Source organism: Xenopus laevis, chromosome 8S, assembly GCF_017654675.1.
Source record: "Xenopus laevis strain J_2021 chromosome 8S, Xenopus_laevis_v10.1, whole genome shotgun sequence".
In the NCBI taxonomy this organism is placed as follows: Eukaryota; Metazoa; Chordata; class Amphibia; order Anura; family Pipidae; genus Xenopus; species Xenopus laevis.
The window spans coordinates 36689349-36710032 of NC_054386.1; the positions used below are offsets into that span (position 1 = coordinate 36689349).

Sequence of the window (20684 nt, forward strand, 5' to 3'; positions counted from 1 at the left end):
TTACGGTTGGTTCATAAAAAAAGATTGTACAGAGATTTAAACAGTTATTTCTGAGAGAGCTGGAGGACAGCTGGTTTACATTGCCTGTGCTGTTGGTTTAAATTCATCGAGAAACACGCCCAGTTGTGTATAGCTATGGGCCAGATATTTATAGCACCCATCATGGAAATGTCGCCACAAAATCAATGATATTCTGTCTTAAAAAATCAAGATCTTCATTGTTTACACCATTAATAAGGTCTTAAAGGGGTGGTTCACTTTTACGTTAACTTTTAGTATGCTATAAAATGCCCTATTCCTAGCCATTTGTTTTATAGTTTTTTAATTATTTGCATCTTACCATCACTCAAAAGGGGGTCACTGACCCTGGCAGCAAACATTGTTTATTCAGGCCCTTTTCCATTCATATTGCTGTCTCTCGTTCATACCACTGCCTGGTTGCTAGGGGAAAAAGACCATAGCAACCAGATAGCTGCTGAAATGCCAAACTGGAGAGCTGCTGCACAAAAAGCTAAACAGCAAAAAAACTAAAAATGTTAAAAAATGAAGTCCAGTTGCAAATTGTCTCAGAATATCAATATCTATATCATACTAAGGGGGGGGGGGGTCTTGGACAAAGGCAACCCTGATTTTTGGTTGTGACTAAAATCCACCCTTTATATAATACAGTTGGATTGACATCTCTGCTGCCATCAACCTACTGGTTTGTGAGTTGTATGGTACAGATCTGGGACCTGTTACCCAGTATGCTTGGCATTTGGACTTTTCCTGATCAAGGATCTTTCTGTAATTTGGATGTCCATACCTTACATTTGCTAAAAAAAAAAAAAGTTAATTAAAACATTAATTTAACCCAACAGGATTGTTTTGCTTCCAATAAGAATTAGTAATATCTAAGTTGAGCTCAAGTACAAAGTACTATTTTATACAGAGAAAAAGTTAATCAATATAAAAAATCTGAATTATTTGATTTAAATGGTATCTATGGGAGATGGCCTTCTCTTAAGTCTGAGTTCTCTGGATGATGGGTTTCTGGATAACGGATCCCATACCTGTACTGGGTTTCATTATAAAAGCCTCCATCTACTTTCGGAAGTGCTGAGCATGAGCACAAAGCTCTGGGAATGGTGGAGTTGGCAGCAAGTGAACAGGTAATGGTGAACAAGGGGGGCAGCATGGACAGGCAGGGTGTGGGCCCACCGGGGCTGCTAAACAAGGGCCCACATAATACTGGTCACCTGCCATCCCCACAACCCTCCCCCTTCCTCTCCGTCTGTGCAGCATGTACCTTTTCCATAGCGACCCACAGAAGCAGGTAGGGTAGTGTGTCTGGGCTGGCTGAGCCCACCAGTTTTTTTCCGGTGTCCCACTGGCCCAGTCTGACCCTGCAGGGGGGGAGTTGTAGTCAAATGGTGATGACAGACGGATGGTTGACATCCTAATGCTTTGGTCGCCTGTATCGATTGACCTGGCTCTTCAAAGAGGAACCCCGTATTTACAGAATGGTATGGTAAATTGTATCTTATTAAGGGGGCAAAAATACAGTTGGCACCCCAGCCCTTCTCAAAACAAAAGGCAGCCAAAACATGTCTCAAATAAAACACAGTCTGAGTGCACAGTTCCTACTTGGTAGCAAGGGTTCATGGCTGTCTGCAGAATAGGGCAAGAGGGGGCAGCTGACTTCTCCAGCTAGTTCCAATAATTTGTTATAAATTTAATTCCCAACAACACAAAACCTTTTATTACACTTCCCACCCCAAGACAAGCCTTAATTAGGTTATATTCTGAATTGTCGTGGTTAATCTTCAGTGGGATGCTACCCTATGTGATATTAGCTTACTTGCCCCCCCCCCCCCCGGGAAATTTTCTGTGGACACCCATGTAATGGTTGGAGTGTTGATCACTGGTTGGACAGGTTTGAGTTGAAGTTTGCTTGTTAGGGTTGGGTATAGGTCCGATTTGGGAAGTACACTTCTCCATTGCTCTCGAAGATTCCCTGTCTTGGAACCAGAGGATTGCACAGAAGTAGCATACAGAAGTGCGTATGGGTTGGGTGAGGGTCCTTGAATTTTTCCTGTACAGGTATGGATCCGTTATCCGGAAACCCGTTTTCCAGAAAGCTCCCATAGACTCCATTTTATCCAAATAATCCAAATTTTTAAAAATGTTTTTATTTTTAAAACAGTAGCTTGTACTTGATCTAAACTAAGATATAATTAATCATTATTGGAAGCAAAACCAGCATATGGGGTTTATTTAATATTTACATGCTTTTCTAGTAGACATAAGGCATGGAGACCCAAATTACGGAAAGATCCATTATCTGGAAACCCCCCAGGTCCCGAGCATTCTGCATAACAGGTCCCATACCTGTACAACCTACTAAAATCAATTATATTGAATGGACTTGCACTCCAATTGTTCTTTAAACACGTAAAAATCTTTATTCAAACATCACTTGTGCATCCAACATTACGGCCCACATTAGGGCCTTTATCAAGGATAAAAGTGCTAGTTAAAGTGTAACATTCTTATACCCTCATCTCAATTACAAAAGGCGTCAAAAAATTACATCATCACAATCACATTAGGACAATTGATACAAAAACAATAATCCATGTAAAAACATTTTTACAGAATCACACCACTGAGTGTCATTGTATAATTTTGCAGGTTTGGATCTGGTGCAGGTTAAGGCTTTGTGAGTTGAATTTTTTCCTGTACCGGTATGGGATCCGTTATCCGTAAACCTGTTTTCCAAAAAGCTACAGATTACTGAAAGGCCATCTCCCATAGACTCCCTTTTATCCAAATAATCCAATTTTTTTTTTAAATGATTTCCTTTTTCTCTGTAATAAGAAAACAGTACCTTGTACTTGATCAAAACTAAGATATAATTAATCCTTATTGAAAGCAAAACCAGCCTATGGGATTTATTTAATATTTACATGCTTTTCTAGTAGACATAAGGCATGGAGATCCAAATTATGGAAAGATCCATTATCTGGAAAACCCCAGGTCCCGAATAAAACAGTCATCACTGAACTACAAAAATGAAACATTCCTTAGCAACCTTCATACGGAATGAGATGCTGCTGGGAGTTCAGTAATGGCAGGAGAGTTCAATTTTGAAGATTGCTTCTCTCACGAATTGCAGCTTTCTCATTCCTTGCAGGACAATTAACGACAAGACATATGTGGCCGATGTGAAGGAGAAACATCAAGCCAAAAAGATGTACGATGAAGCCAGGAAGCAGGGCAAGACCGCAGCCCATGTGGGCACCAGGTGAGGGTACCGTTATCATGGAGCAGCATTCATAGGGACACTGTTTTACAATAGGAGCTACATTACGGGCGACTTCGGAAAACAAAGCATTCCGTGTGCCTACCCCCAGGTGATTTAAAGTTATAGGGCCATGCCAGACCCTTAAAGTTATAGGGTAATGCTTCTAAAGCATACGAATCATAGGAAGCATGGATAATTTGGATAGAAGGACAAGCTTACCACTTTGCACGGTGGGTCCGGGTGCTCATGCCCCAGACCTTCAGCAAAGGGGAGCAACACACGACAAACTTAGATGGCGGGCAGGCACCACTCCGGAACACCAAGTCAAACAGTCAATGGAATCCAGGAACCAAATTAAGAATAATAGAAAAAAAAAGTCTTTATTTTATTATGTATAAAACCAAAAGCCTGACACGTTTTGTGTCCATCCAGGACACAATCATAGGCTGGATGGATACGAAACGCGTCAGGCTTTTGGTTTTATACATAATGTAAAATAAAGACTTTTTTTGTTGTGTCATGCTTCTAAAGGCACTAATTGCCTCTTCACTTTCTATAACTGCCCTCCTCTGTCTACATTAACATGGTCAGACTGTGGTGTATGAGGCCCACTGGGTTTCACCACCGCGAAAAGTGTCGCAGAACAGCACCAAAAATTCACTATGCAGTAAGTTTCTTGTGTGACAAAAATGGAGCTTGGAAGACAAAAATGTTGCAGCAGCCAAAAAAGTCGCCCCTAGACTCATGTGTTTTGCTACAAAAAAAATTGTTGCTACAAAAATGTCTCCCATAGACTTTAGTGTGTTTCGCAATTTATTTTGCAGTTTTACACATTTTTCGGCAGAGCAAAACGCAACAGATTCGCTCATCACTAATTAGAAACAAAGGGGTAAATTTATCAAAGAGTGAAGTTCCGCCACTAGAGTGAAATTCCGCAGCTCTCAATTCGTTTTTATGGGATTTTGAAAGGCGTATTTATCAATGGGTGAAAGTGAAAGTTCACCCTTTGATAAATACACCTATAAAAATCCCATAGAAATGAATGGAGAGTGGCGGAATTTCACTCTAGTGGCGGAACTTCACTATTAACTTCACTCTTTGATAAATATACCCCTAAGTGTAATGGTTACTGGACCAGTGCACTAGGTATCTTTGGTTTGGGGGTCACTTTGTGGAGGCTGACAATGATTTTCGTGTGGACCAGGGCACTAGAGTATTATTCAGAAGCGATGTGCAGCCATACATAAACACAATGTGATTATAAGCCTGTGTTGGTCCCTTACCTGTTGCTGTCCCTGCTCCCCTTATTGCTATGTCCTTCACATTTAAAGGGTGCCTATCAAAGGAAAAATGATTCTCCAACGAGGAATATGGGCTATTAGAGATCACACTCCAGTTGGCGGAAACTATTTTGACCAAAAACATGCTCCTAGGGATTGCTATGACAACCGCACAGGAGGTGGCGATATTTAGTCTCTTACATGAGCATACCTCCCAAAATTTGAAAAAACAAAAAGAGGGACAAAGACTTGTGAAAATGTGGCCACACCCAATTTATGATCACACCCCCTAATTGCCATGTCCATTTTACAAAATGTGGCAGGTTATGAAAGTTTGAACACATTTCTGGGAGTTTTAGTACAATGCTTTTATGTGTTTTGCTAATGAAAGTGAATTGCTAGTCACAGTTCTTCCAAGAGACCTGCTTATCTTAAATGGTTACAATTGTTTTTTTTCTTATCTTAAAGGAGAATTCAACCCCCATATAATAAAACCCACTACCCCTTAACCTACATAGTCCCCCCCTCCCTGCTCCTGCCCATACAGGTCTTAACTCCAGTAATTGCCCCTAATCATGTAACTACTTCTCGTTGCAGAGTCAGCAAAGTGGAGCTCACGTGCGCCATCATCTGGTGCTTCGGTAATTTTAAGGTCTTCTTCCTTCCCTTCAACTATTTCGTCACTTGTGGCACATGCGCAATTGTCCGGAACCGAAAGATTGCTTCAACTGCGCATGCGCCAATACAGCGATTACTTTACGAAGATTACCAAAGCGCCTTAGATGGCGTCCGTGATCTCCGCTGCAATGACTCCGTGCTCTTTAAGTATTTGTACTTCTGCAGAGCTCCCTTTCAAAAGAATGAGTTGTATCTAAAGATGTGGTTGGCTCTTCACAGGAACAGAGAGGCAGTGAAATTCCGGGTTCTGGTGAATGTGGAAGCCGGAGGGGAAATCACCTTTGTGCTGACTTACGAAGAGCTGCTACGCAGGCATCTAGGCAAATATGAGTATGCTGTGAGCATGCCCTCTTGGCAGGTTGTACAGAACCTTAGTGTGGAAATTACCATCTCTGAGCGCACAGGTATTGAATATGTGCGAGTGTTGCCTCTGCGCACCAGCCGCCTGATGACCAACAGCGTGCGAGGTAAATGCAGCTAATACAATCTAAGTTAAAATGATAATATACACAATGTTATTGTCTATCACGTTAGTTGATGTGATTTGATATCAACACACACACAAAAGGTGTGGTCCACTTTCAGTTAACTTTTAGTATGTTTTAGAATGGCTAACTCTAAGCAACTTTTCAATTGGTCTTCATGATTTAGTGTTTATAGTTCCTAGTTATTCGCCTGTTTTTTCCAACTCTTTCCAGCTTTCAAAAGGGGGTCATTGACCCCATCTAAAAAATCAAATGTATTGTTATTGCCTTTTTTTTTTTTATTACTCATCTTTCAGACCCTCTCCTATTCATATACTCTCTTACTCAAATCAGTGCATGATGCTAGGGTATTTTGCAAACTAGAGAGCTGCTGAATAGAAAAAGCTAAATAACTTAAAAAACACAAAAAACATAAATTAAAAACCAGCTGCAAATTTTCTCAAAAAATCTATCTACATCATACTACAAGTAAATTTAAAGGTGAACAACCCCTTTAAGTGCTTATGTTTATTCTGATTTAGCTAAGCGTTCTCTTTCACATATTGTCCGATCTATCACCATTATAGTAATGTTAATGAGGACTATAATGTAACAGAGCCTGTTGTTTTATATGTGACACTTCTGACCCTAAGGCCTATGACATATAGGGCTTATTCTCCACCAGCATTTTTCAGTTTGAGAAGAAGTAACTCATTGTGCCTGCTAAGCCTGACATTTACTGTATATCAGCCAATATTTATTGACAGGTGGTTTCCATAGATGTAAAAGACTGGCTGAGCTGCCATGAAGCCACTGGCCTAAAGACAGTTTCTCATGTATCTTAGGGTTTCCACCTTTCCTTTCGGAGCACTTCAGGCTGGGGGCTGTGTCATGATGTTGTGTGGTGGGATTGCTGACAGGGATGTGATTGCTAACACTGTAGCCAGTGGTATCATGGTTTGATATGATTGCCACATTGGGAGTGTTGTCCGGATTTTGGAAAACTGGACAGGCATGTGGCGACCCTGGTCGAAGCCAAATCCTGCTGAAAAGGGCAGAATCTTGACCAAATCCCGAACCGAATTCTGGATTTGGAGCATCCCTTCTTTTCACAGTGACATGTGACAATATTATCTCTCTTATATACTGTAGATACTGACACATTTTTAACAACCTCTGGGATGTCATCCGAGCCACCCAATTTCTAGGCAGACTCGCTACTGAGAACGATGGATTCACATTGATGCTCACTTTCATAGGAAAAATGCAAGCAAAACAAATCTCATATTCATGTAGTTGTACCACCAAAAATTGGGCATTTCCTTCCTTCCTTCCTTTTCCTTCTCCGCTCCCTCCCAATATGTCTTGTGTGCCATAAACCTTGTGCTTATTTTTGTTCAGTAGCAGGGCTTTGGTAGCTGACCCTCCTTCTGTTACTTTATTACAGGGGAGAGAAAAATGCCTCCATCTACTCAGGTAGAGAAAGGAACATACTGTGCTCGAGTCACATATATACCAAATCCCATGGAGCAGGCTGCTCATTCACGCCCAGGTGTAACTACAGATTTTGTCCTCCAGTACGATGTCACGCTGAAGGACCTTGCCGGGGATGTCCAGGTTAGACTGTGCAATATGGCTGCTTTATACAACATAATAAAAATAAGAAGTCGCTATAAATAAGGATTCTGTTACAGCCAATTGCAAATGGGGCTTTGTCTTTTGAGTGGCGGAAATCATTAAAAAAAAAAGAAAAATTACAATGCCAACAGGCCCCTTATGACCATCAGAAGATGTTCATGTTCTATTGCTGTCTGCAAATAATGCCTTACTCAAATGAAGGAAAAATTTCCTTATAGAGTTGGTATGTTCCATAACCATGGGAAGCTACACCTTCATAAGAAAGATATATGGGTATGTGATATTTGTTATGTATAATAACCTATAGCTCAGTCTCAAGCAACCTTTCAGTTGATTTACCAATCACGAAACAATATTTTTTACTTGTGACATTGCTCATATATGAGAAACGATAGGCAATCCTAAAGGATGGTCCTTTGAACCTGCCCAAATGGCCATGTGCTGTAAATGTCTATATGGTCTGGTTGTATGGCCAAATATGAGCAAATATGAGCTGAAAATTAATCTCAACAATGTACCCTACTGCGCACAGAAATTATAATCTCTTTGAACTAGACTTGCATGTCTCTCAGCTACATCAGATGTTCTTGCTATAAAGCCCAGCTTTGAGTTCTAAATCCTAAAGTCTATTGATATCATCTATGTATTATACTATGTTATAATAACTGACTTGGAATTGTGTGTACTAAACCTATACCAGTTCAATTACTCAGATTTACAATGGATATTTTGTGCATTACTTTGCTCCAAGAGGCCTCCCGGCAATCCAGAAAAATGTAATCTTTGTCATTGATGTTAGCGGCTCCATGTTTGGCACAAAAATGAAACAGGTACATTTTAATTACTATGAGTGTTATCTTCGTGTGGCAGTTTTGTATGCTACTATGTATTTTTAAGGTACTGTGGTCTAAGCTGCTTTTCTGGGAACTGTACTTTGCCAACACCAGACTGGGCAGCAGAGATAGATGTGCTCATTTACAGTAGCCCCTTTGGGCTTTACACTTGGTTGGAATGGGTTGGCAACACACTGGGAAATCACCCAGTGGGTCCAAAAATATAAGGAGCACGTGTGGAAGGGTGGGGGGATTGCGTCCAGTACTGGAGGCCTAGAGACAGAGGGCATGTGGGCCACTGATATGGCAGCCTGGAGCCACCAGTCTGACGCCAGCTGCATTTATATTCAGTTCATTGCTGTGCTCTGCATCTCAAGTTGTATTAAAAATCCATTGCTGAGGGCATCACTCTCAGGTGTCCTATGCATCCTAATTTGTCCATCTAAATGACAACACAAGTTGGTTACTGGGAATGGGAACACCCATGTCACAACCAAAGCCCTGACAATCACAGGCAAAGTACAAAATACAAGGTTGTTTGCACCATGCTTTTTGCATTATGACTGCAAGCATAGTTGCATTCAAACACATTACCCAGCTAGCAGTCAGTTGGGCATCAAACCTTATTCCATATTACTACACTTGCACCTTCCTGCTGCTCCCATTTATGCACAGAAACCCTGAAGTTAACGCACCTCTGGAATAGGCGGTAGCTTCTGGTTTCCTTCAGCACCCCTGGGCCCAAGGGGCACAGGGCACTTGCATCCAAAGAATAGGGCATGCCTGACACTTGCACACCGAACAAATGACACCAACCAGACTATAAAAATATTCAACACAAAGGCAACCACAACCAAGCTGAAATTCTGAAAAAGTACCCTGCATTATGGGAAAAACATGGCAGTTGCATTCGAAATTGCACTTTATATCTTTTTTAACACAAAACTGCTGTTGTGGTGAGTTCATTTTAGCATTACGCATTACGTGACATGTTTGTGGAGTGTGTGTGTGGAGGTAATAACAGGGGTTATAGCCTTTGCATATATATGATAACATCCACCTGGATGTAGAATCATTAATCTGACAAGCTCTTGAGTAGACACATACCTGTAGGGAATGATATAGTGGAAAAAGTTCCACAATTATGGATCTCTATGGAAATTAATCATATTCCTTGAAGGCTGCTACAGCTTCTAATATACAGTAGATTCATGGATTCCTAAAAGTCTGACCCCTTAATCTGAAGGCTGCAAGTGCACTGTGTTGAGAAAATATTTTTTTATGGGGCTGCTAAAAGCACTTGCGCCAGATTATAGCTGTGATGGCGGCCAAATCTTTTCTACCGGCTTTCTCCAGTTGTTACCTTAAGCTACAGTAAAGGGCCCACAGTTTGGGAATGTCTGATTTAAGGTGCCATTCACAGGCAGCTATTAGGTAAGGTTTGGGGATGACAATCAACAAAGAATTTTACTGGTTGATCTGGCCTGCTGCTGGTGGCAGGGTCAGAATGGAGCCTCGGCGACAAATCGCCTCTTCTTCAGGGCGACAATCTCCCCGGACTGCATTCCCGCCGGCTATAATGAAAAATCGCCAGCGGGATGGTACTCTCGACGCTTAGTTTTTCAAAGCTACCTCACGAGGGTGACTTTGGAAAACGAATCGCCGTGAGTGCCATCCCGCTGGTGATTTTTCATTCTAGCCAATGGGAAGGCAGTTTGTGGGGATTGTTGCCCAGAAGAAGAGGAGTCGCCGGGGCGACTAATCTCCCCGAATCTGCCCGTGTGCCCTTACCCGTAGTTTGTTAGAGTGTCCGGTTATAAGCAACTTTTCATTTGGTCTTCATTATTTATTTTTTTATTGGTTTTTAAATGTTTTGCCCGCTTCTTCTGACTCTTTCAGCTTTCCAATGGGGGGTCAAAACAATGCTTTGTAAGGCTGCAGGTTTATTGTTATTTCTACTTTTTATTACTCATCTTTCTGTTCATTCCCTCTCCTATTCATATTCCAGTCTCTTATTCAAATCAATGCCTAGTTGCTAGGGGAATTTGGCTGTACCAAAAAGATTACTGAAATTGCAAAGTGAAGATCTGCTAAATAAAAATATCTATAGAAATAAGTCAAATCAATTTCTTGTGCTTTGGGGTTGGGTCTTAAAAATCCTTCTAAGTTTTTTTAGAAGGTTTTTTTATTAACACCACATCCCTATCTGCTTTAAACCCAGCAACACACTGGGGCAGCAACTAGTTCACCCAAAAGACCCAACCCCAAAGCACAAGAAGAGTAACATTGTGTATGCAGTGCAGTGAGGAGTGCTCTGATTTGAATGTGGGGGAAACCAAACAACACCAGCGTATGGCACAGCACAGAAGAGCCAGCTCCTCTGGTCAGAACTCAGCCATGTACCTACATCTAAAACAAAAAAGACACACGTTTGAAGACTGCCAAGTCCAGATTCTAGACCAGAAGAGCGACTGGTTCAAAATATGTGTTAAAGAAGCCATATATGTAGAAAACCAAGTTTGAATAAAGGCGTGGGGGGGGGGGGGTGCGGCATCTATTGTCTGCCACATATAATGCTGTTTTGGCACCTCTCCCTGGAAGGTTTAATAACACATCAAAGATCTAATCTTGCTAATACAATCAACACCTAATTTAATGACATTATTGTGGATTAGGCTAAACTATGTAAACTGCGGGGATCCATAACAGACACTTTTCTTCTCTTTAAGACATTTTATTTACATACAGGGGTGACCATTTCAGGATACAAAACAAATCATAAAAATAAATCCTGCCCACTGGGCTCTACCTTCACACGACTTCCCTTACTAAACTGGGCCCTTTGTGGAGTACCAGAAAGCAAACACATAAGTAGGGGTCAACCCTGTACTCACAAATCTGGGGGATTGCTCAGCCTTCTGGCTTTCCTAAAGCTGGCCATAGATGCAAAGATCCGATCGTACGAATCATCGTACGATCGGACTTTCCCATCTCCCGACTCGCCACTAACCATTCAGATCAAAGTCTTACCAGTCAGATTAGTAAAAGAACAGATCAGCAATGTTCTGCCCCTGACAGCAATCGTACGATATCTATGTCCAACCAAAGCTAGTGACAGTCTCCCACTGAAAATCCTGTGGAAGGTGAGCTTTAATCCATGAGCTGGACTACTGGATCGGAGTACCTGGCTTGTCTTTTCTTTCCAGAATACTCCAGCTTCCAGGACCTGGCCGCCAAAGTCTTTAATCAGAGAATCTATTCTCGCTTTATGAACTCCCTTCCTGGTGCCTACCTCTCCCACTAAGGAGAACTTAAAGTGAAAACACATTTTCCCACATTGTTTTGGTCACTTTACCACATATCCTCCGCCTCTGCTTCAGCCCGTAGGGGTGAGCACAATAAGCCATCCCATTGCTCTCTTGCTCTAGGGTCTTGACCATCATGGGGGTTTTCTGACCTTTTGAACTTAGTTCCACACAAATTTGCTTACTTAAAGTGGAACTTGGAGCGAAAACCTTTTTACTCCTCATTAGGTCATCAGCACTTCCATTTTGGCTTAGGAGACTTAAGGTCATTGTTAGAATGCCTACCGCTTGGGATACTTGTCCTATGGGTAACTTTTTCCTACTTAGTGACCCTCACAGCAATTTAAAGTCTCCTTGCAACAACATCATAGGCAACACATTCACCATAAGTTTCTGTTGTAGCACAACTGGATCCGAAACCTGTGGAGAAATATTGTTAGTCAGCACATCATAACTACAGTCTCTAAACTGTTCTTTTGGATGAGGTACTGCCTTAGTACTCTCAGACATCAGAGTTCTAGAACATGTATCAACAGCTGAATTCTCAATAGCAGTTCTGTTCGGAACTATAGCATCAATACAATTCTCATCAGCCATACTGACTGGCTCCACATTACAAACTGGACTTTCTGTCCCAAAGTCCTTCCCTACCTTCCTTTGGGGTATTTTCACTTCTGCAAGCTTGACATTAAGGTTCTTTTCCTGGTGTGTACTGGACCCAACTGCAGAATGTAAGGCTTTATAATTAGGCACACCTGTTTCCTCAAGCTTAGGATGTTGTGCAACTGCACTCCCTTGCAGTTGGTCAGTAAAGCTTACAACTACTTTCATCTCAGGGGTATCTTCACTTTCAGATTTCTTGTTCGCCAACAAGCCATTTTGGTCTTGAAACACATCCTTCAACTTGGTCTGTAGGAACTTCTCCTTTAACAATCGAATCTCCGCATCCTTCTGATGGACTTTAAGTTGTAAACACCCCCTCTGTTGGAGTAATGTGATTTGGTGTTCTTTTGCCTGCAGCACCCGATCCTGTAACGTGTAAATTCTTTGCGTTAGAGAATCGCTCTCAGCTTTATACTCAAAGTTCTGATCCCTCAGAAACTTATGCTCAGCTTGACTCACTTTAAGGTGGGCCTGAAACTGCTCCATAGTTCTGGCCTTTGCTTGTATGCATTGCTCCAGATCCTCTTTCTGGGTTTGCACATCACACAGTTGTTTCTCTAGCAACCTGTGTGACTTGGAAAGGTCATCCAACACTAACTTCAATGTTGCTTTTTCTGCAGTGTCTCTTCTCAGCTGTTCCTGCAGACTCTTTTTGCTCTCAGCCAATAAGTCCTTGGCATCAGTCAATTCTGTACATTGGCTTTGCAAATTTACTACATGTGTGTGCAGTGCTGCATTTGCCTGGGCTAATTCTGTACACTTTTGCTCACATTTTTGTGCTCTCTCACCAGTCTCTTTGTGAATGTTTGAGGCCTCAGCAAGCCTCCTTTTTAGGTCAGCGACCTCCTTCTGTAACAACTCCATTTTTCCGCTCTGACTCCAGGGCATTATTCTCAATATCTGAAGCAAGTATCCCCTTTAGTGACTGGATTTCTCTTTCCAGATCAAGGACCTTTACAGAGTGCATTTCTTTAAGTATCACTCCCTCTCCTTGGGATTGTTCAAGCTGGCTTTCTCTCTCTTTAAAAGCCTTGGCCAGTTGAGCATACATCACTTTTAACTTTTCAATGTATTTTACCTGTTCAGGCTGATCCCTCCTTTCAGCCTCTTCTACCACAGCTTTAGTGGGCACTTTCCTCCGTCTTTACCTCCTTTGCAGTATAAGCATCAACCTCCCGAGAGGCTACAGCACATTCTCTCTTTATAACTGGCACACTTCCCACCATAGATTCACTCTCACTATTTGTCAATACCTTTACCAGTGGGAGTAGAGATGCCACAATCTTGTTCTCCTTGCCATCACATTGCAAGATGTAGGTTACCAGTTCAGGACACAGCACTTTAGCCAAAAGCACTCGGTTGAACCTAAAGTTATTTATGATGTGCAAGAAACACAGGAGTATGCTTTCTGTTGACTCCTTGTCTGGATGATTCAACCTTTGTGATAATTCTGGCAAAGCTTTATCAATCAAATGCAACTCAGTGGGCTGAATTTCCTGGCACCACTTGGCCACCATGGCTAGAACATTTCTCTGTGCTTGAATGCTCAAGAATTTTAGGTAATATAAACATCCACCCATGTCTCCAGTCTGTAATATGGCCCTGCCATGTGTATGAGACAACTTCTTAAGTATAGCAAAAGCTTGTTTAATAACATCAGGGTCTTGCCCACATTGTACCTCTTTCAGTAGTATGGGAACTGTATCAACTACTACCTCAGAAGAGCCAGGAAACATTTCCAAAATAGCTTTTAATGCTTGGTAGGTAAAGTTCATAATATTAGATTTATGATTCATCTCCAGCAGTTTAATAAGTGTAGATACAACACTCTTTATTGGAAACCCCTGTAAGTGCTTCACATTGCCTTCTTTTAACCACTGAACTATTTCAGCAAGGCACTGCAACTTCTGACTCTCACTGTCAGTTTTCACTCTATTTAACCATTGCTGCACCTGGGACTTTGCTTTTGTGTGAATTCCCTTGGGGTGTGAACCACACACTTTAGCTGCACTATTTTCACCTTGATACTGAGATATTTTGCATGAATCACATTTATTGCCATCTCCAAGCAATGCACAGTCTATGCCCCATGTTTGTTTAACACCAACAGCATTTGTATGTTTAGGTACACAATTCAAATTAATTTTTGGTAAATATTTTCCAGCAGCATAACTTTGATTTCCCAAACTTTTCTCTTGTTTAGGACACACATCCAGCAAACACTTTGCTTTCACAGAACCTTTTCTTGCCCATATTTGCATTCTGAGCATTGGATATACAAGATGAATCAATTAGCCACTTTAATTAACCTGCAGCTGTGAGCAGACTTTCAGCAGCAGCTTCTGAACCACAGAGCAATGATTCAAACACACTTTTGCCAGGACTTTCAACACTTTTTTTAGCCCAAGTTCACTTTACACAGTCCACAGCAACTGCAACACACAATATGGGTACTTTAAACTCACGGTACACGGTTTCCCAACTTCACTGTTTTAACCTTTAACCTTGCCTTTAAGATGGTGTCTGTCGCTTTAAAATTTTCAAAGTTTGCTTTTCCTAACAAACTTCTGCTTGCATGCCTCCACCATATGTAAACTGCGGGATCCATAACAGACACGTTTCTTCTCTTTAAGACATTTTATTTACATACAGGGGTGACCATTTCAGCATACAAAACAAATCATAAATATAAATCCTGCCCACTGGGCTCTACCTTCACACATGAAGCATTCCCTTACTACACTGGGCCCCTTGTGGACTACCAGTAAGCAAACACATAAGTAGGGGTCACCCCTGTACTCACAAATCTGGGGGATTGCTCAGCCTCCTGGCTTTCCTCAGTCAGACAGACCCTCTGTCACTTGGTCTCCTCTCTCTGCACCTTGCAGTAGCAAATGGCACCCAGCCCCTCTGGGAGTTCCTCACACAGGCAGGTGTCCTTCCTGCTCTGAGAGAGATCCCTAACACCCCTCCTGGTGCCTACCTCTCCCACTAAGGAGAACTTAAAGGGAAAACACACATTTTCCCACATTGTTTTGGTCACTTTACCACAACAGATTATGCTGATTGGAGCAACATTTCAGAGGATATATAGCGAAGCAAGATCCTATGTACAAGTTATTCTGAATTGAGAAAGCCAGTTGGATGACTGGTAAAACGTCTTCAAGAAAAACACAGCAAGTCCAGTTTGTTTGACTTATTTCTATAAATATACCATGACCTGGATGAATGTGAATCTTCACAAACATGCTGAATAAAAAGCTAAATAACGCAAAAAACACAAATGAGAAAAAATTAAAACCAATTTCAAATTCACAATATCACTCTCTACATCATACTAAAAGTTAACTTAATCTGAACAACCCCTTTATTGTGATTACTGTACAGTTACTGGGTTTAGAAAGCATAATTGTGATCCCTGCTCAACCTCTGCTCCAAGTACAATATGGGGCTTCTGCCCCATAATCATCTCAAAAGGTATAAGGTAACCAAGGGCAGTTCAATTAAAAACATGAAATTTATACCATAAACAAGCTCAATAGTAATGAACTCAGTGAGACAGTGATTATGTTCATTCCTAATCCTCTGCAAACCTTCCATCTCAACAGACTAAAAGTGCAATGCACGTTATCCTAAACGACCTACATCAAGATGACTCCTTCAACATCATCACTTTTTCAGATGTGGTGCACGTGTGGAGGCCAGGCCAATCCATCCTGGCAACGACTCAGAACAAAAAGAGCGCTAAGGATTATGTAAATAAGATTGAAGCCGATGGATGTGAGTTACCATTTTTTTTCAGGTACCTTCTGAGAGTTCATATGGTATATATGGTATATGGTGATCGGAAGTGGGGTGAGCAGAGCCATAACTGGCACAAATGACAAACCATGTGACCACACACAGAGGATGTAGCTAAAACTGAGCAGAAACCACCAACTGCCACTTGCATCCCCCCTACTGCCCGGTAACTTGCCTCCGCTCCATTCACTAATAAAGAGCTTACAGTGTTAGTCAACGCTGTATTAATAAATGGGACTGGGGGTGGCACATAGGTGTCCCTCTACTGCCCCGTGGCTTGCTTGTTGTTTTAAGGTTCGTGGTAGAGTCTTGCATCGGGACGGGTACCCGCAGAATACCAGACACCTGGCAGGGTTTTTGGGGCGGAAAATCATACCCTCATATTAATGTGGGTCGGTTTTCAGGTGACAACCCACTGTTCTATGTGCCCCCTAGATTGGGTTAGGTTCAGGTGGGAGTGTTCTTATAGTTACATAGTTACATAGTTAAATTGGGTTGAAAAAAGACAAAGTCCATCAAGTTCAACCCCTCCAAATGAAAACCCAGCATCCATACACACACCCCTCCCTACTTTTAATTAAAATTCTATATACCCATACCTATATTAACTATAGAGTTTAGTATCACAATAGCCTTTAATATTATGTCTGTCCAAAAAATCATCCAAGCCATTCTTAAAGGCATTAACTGAATCAGCCATCACAACATCACCCGGCAGTGCATTCCACAACCTCACTGTCCTGACTGTGAAGAACCCTCTACGTTGCTTCAAATGAAAGTTCTTTTCTTCTAGTCTAAAGGGGTGGCCTCTGGTACGGTGATCCACTTTATGGGTAAAAAGGTCCCCTGCCATTTGTCTATAATGTCCTCTAATGTACTTGTAAAGTGTAATCATGTCCCCTCGCAAGCGCCTTTTTTCCAGAGAAAACAACCCCAACCTTGACAGTCTACCCTCATAATTTAAGTCTTCCGTCCCTCTAACCAATTTAGTTGCACGTCTCTGCACTCTCTCCAGCTCATTTATATCCCTCTTAAGGACTGGAGTCCAAAACTGAACTGCATACTCCAGATGAGGCCTTACCAGGGACCTATAAAGAGGCATAATTATGTTTTCATCCCTTGAGTTAATGCCCTTTTTTATGCAAGACAGAACTTTATTTGCTTTAGTAGCCACAGAATGACACTGCCCAGAATTAGACAACGTGTTATCTACAAAGACCCCTAGATCCTTTTCATTTAAGGAAACTCCCAACACATTGCCATTTAGTGTATAACTTGCATTTATATTATTTTTGCCAAAGTGCATAACCTTGCATTTATCAACATTGAACCTCATTTTCCAGTTTGCTGCCCAGTTTTCCAGTTTAGACAGATCACTTTGCAAAGTGGCAGCATCCTGCATGGAACCTATAGTTCTGCACAATTTAGTATCATCTGCAAAAATAGAAACAGTACTTTCAATGCCCACCTCCAGGTCATTAATAAACAAGTTGAAAAGCAAGGGACCTAGTACAGAGCCCTGCGGTACTCCACTAACAACACTGGTCCAATTAGAAAATGTTCCATTTACCACCACTCTTTGTAGTCTATCTTTTAGCCAGTTCGCTATCCAGGTACAAATACTATGTTCCAGGCCAACATTCCTTAATTTAACCAGTAACCTTTTGTGTGGCACTGTATCAAATGCTTTAGCAAAGTCTAAGTAAATCACATCCACTGCCATCCCAGAATCGAGGTCTCTACTTACATTCTCGTAAAAAGAAATTAAGTTAGTCTGGCAAGATCTATTACGCATAAAACCATGCTGGCACAAACTCATAGTATTATGATTTGCTATGAAGTCCAGTATCTTATCCTTTATTAACCCTTCGAAAAGCTTTCCTAATACTGACGTCAGACTAACTGGCCTATAGTTTTGAGGCTGAGAACGGGATCCTTTTTTGAATAGAGGCACCACATTAGCAATTCGCCAGTCTCTTGGCACAATACCAGATCTCAATGAATCCTGAAAAATTAAGTAAAGAGGTTTGGCAATCACAGAGCTAAGCTCGCTAATTACCCTGGGATGAATACCATCTGGCCCTGGACCTTTGTTAATCTTAACCTGTTCAAGTCTCTTTTGAATTTCTTCTTGTGTGAACCATGCATCATTAGTTGTATTACTAGAATTGGGAGTGTTAAGAAGGAAACCTTCACTTACTGGTTCTTCATTTGTGTAAACAGATGAAAAATACGAGTTCAGAATCTGCGCTTTTATTTTGTTTTCATCAACCAGCTGATCCCCCTCTGATAGTAAGGGTCCCACCCCTTCCTGCTTCATTTTTTTACTATTGACATATTTAAAAAATAATTTGGGATTTTTTTTACTGCTTGCTGCAATATCCTTTTCTATAGCAATTTTAGCTTGCCTTATAGCTTCTTTGCATGATTTATTGGCCTCCTTGTACCTTATAAATGTTTCGGCTGTACCAGCTAACTTGAAAGCCTTAAAAGCACGTCTTTTCTTACCCACCTCAACACCAACGCTTCTATTGAACCAAAAAGGTTTTGCTTTGCAACGACGTTCCTTGCTTACAAGTGGAATATACTGACAAGTATATTTATTAAGCAGCATTTTAAAGACTTCCCATTTTTGTTCTGTGTTTAACCCTGTGAAAAGCATTTCCCACTTAATATGTTGCAGAGATGCCCTTATACTGTCAAAGTTTGCACGTCTGAAATTTAGTGTTTTAGTTACTCCCTTATAGAATTGCTTCTGCAACAGAATCTCAAAGGAGACCATGTTATGATCACTATTCCCTAAATGCTCACCCACACAAATGTTAGAGATGAGTTCAGTATTGTTAGTTATTACAAGGTCCAAAAGAGAGTTATTCCTAGTAGGTTCTTGAACGAGCTGGAATAAAAAGTTGTCATTCAGCATATTTACAAACCTACTAGCTTTTTCTGTCTTAGCAACCCCATTACCCCAGTCAATGTCTGGATAATTGAAGTCACCCATAGCAACAACTTGACCCAGCTGTGAAGCCGCTTGTATCTGCAAGAGTAGCTGGGCTTCATACTCGACACTTATACGAGGTGGTTTATAGCATACACCAATGATAATTCTTTTTGATACCTTTTGCCCAGTCGAAATCTCTACCCAGAGTGATTCTACACCCTCACCAGTGCCAGCTATTTTTATTTCTTTAGCGCATGGCTTTAATTCAGGCTTTACATACAAACCCACTCCTCCACCCTTTTTAATCCCTCTGTCCCTCCTAAAAAGGGTGTAACCATTTAAATTCACAATCCAGTCACATGTTTCATCCCACCAGGTCTCAGTGATACCAATTATATCATAATTTTTAGAGCATGCAATTAATTCTAGGTCTCCCATTTTACCTGACAAACTCCGTGCATTTGCCAGCATACAGCGGAGGTTACTACTTTTACTTTTGAAATGTGCATTACTTAGTGAAGAATTATACGTTAAGTTAGTATTATTCTGTTTTCCTTGTAACAGAGGGACCTCCTTAGCTGGTAAACTGTATGCCCCCCTCACTCCTCCCCCATGACCCCTTACTAACCCCACTACCCCGTCTACACTAGCTTCCCCATAATCCTTTATCTCACCCACCCCCCTCTTGCCTAGTTTAAACACTCCTCCAACCTCTTAGCCATTCTTTCCCCTAGCACCGCGGACCCCCTTCCATTGAGGTGCAAACCGTCACGGCTATATAGGTTGTACCCCAACGAAAAGTCAGCCCAGTGCTCTAGGAACCCAAACCCTTCCTTCCTGCACCAAGACTTGAGCCACGCATTAAGCTCCCTAATCTCCCGCTGTTTTCCTAAACTTGCACGTGGCACAGGCAAAATTTCAGAAAAGATTACATTGGAAGACCTTTCCTTGATCTTAGAGCCTAGATCCCTGAAATCATTCTTTAAGGTCTTCCATCTACCATTTATTTTGTCATTAGTACCGATATGCACTAAGACAGCAGGGTCGTGCCCAGCCCCACCCAATAATTTGTCTATCCGATCAACCACATGCCGAACCCTGGCACCAGGTAGACAGCAAACTGTTCGGTTGTAGCGATCCGGACGACAAATTACCCTATCCACTTTCCTAATAATTGAGTCCCCTACAACCACAATCTGCTTAGGCCTGACTCTACTCTCCCCCCCACCACTACTAGAGAAACTGGTCTCCCGGCTGTTAGAGAGATCAGCCCCATCTAGAATTGCCAATCCAGAGTTCATACTCCCATCATCTTCACACAATCTGGCAAATTTGTTGCGATGTATAATCTCCGGATCAGCCTCCATTTTCCTTTTGCCCACCTTAGATTTTCTAACTGTCACCCAGCTAGCTGCCTCAACATCCTGCTGCTGTGCTGTTCCCCCCAAACTATCTGACCCCGCTAGGTCCTGCTCAGTGAGCAAAAGACTCCTTTCAAGATTGTCAATCGACCGCAGTGTTGCAATTTGTTGCTCTAGTGCTCTAACTTGAGCCTCCAAAGTGGCAATTTGCTCACATCCACCACAGAGGTAAGCATTTTGGATCTCTTGTTCCAAATCTGCATACATATGACAGACTGTGCACTGAGTCAGACCTTCAATCTTGCTAGCACTCATTATCCCAGTTACAGATCAAAACAGGAAAAAATATAAATAAATATATAGAAAAAAATGAGGGTTTAGAACAAACTTTTGACCTACAGTAGTTTGAACCTCCTTTAGTTTTCAACTCCGGT

The 20684-nt window shown here is 41.6% G+C and overlaps 1 protein-coding gene across 3 annotated transcripts in view; it reads left to right on the top strand.

Moving 5' to 3' along the window:
• The window catches only part of itih6.S (inter-alpha-trypsin inhibitor heavy chain family member 6 S homeolog), a 45767-nt gene that overhangs the window by 16020 nt on the left and 9063 nt on the right, over window positions 1-20684 (top strand). For 2 of the 3 annotated variants that reach the window (XM_041574738.1, XM_041574739.1), the window contains 5 exons: window positions 3176-3286; window positions 5464-5711; window positions 7156-7325; window positions 8060-8176; window positions 15756-15927. In XM_041574738.1, coding sequence (XP_041430672.1) covers window positions 3176-3286; window positions 5464-5711; window positions 7156-7325; window positions 8060-8176; window positions 15756-15927 — 818 coding nt within the window. The remainder of the gene's footprint in view (window positions 1-3175; window positions 3287-5463; window positions 5712-7155; window positions 7326-8059; window positions 8177-15755; window positions 15928-20684) is intronic. The other variant, XM_041574740.1, reaches the window with a different exon arrangement.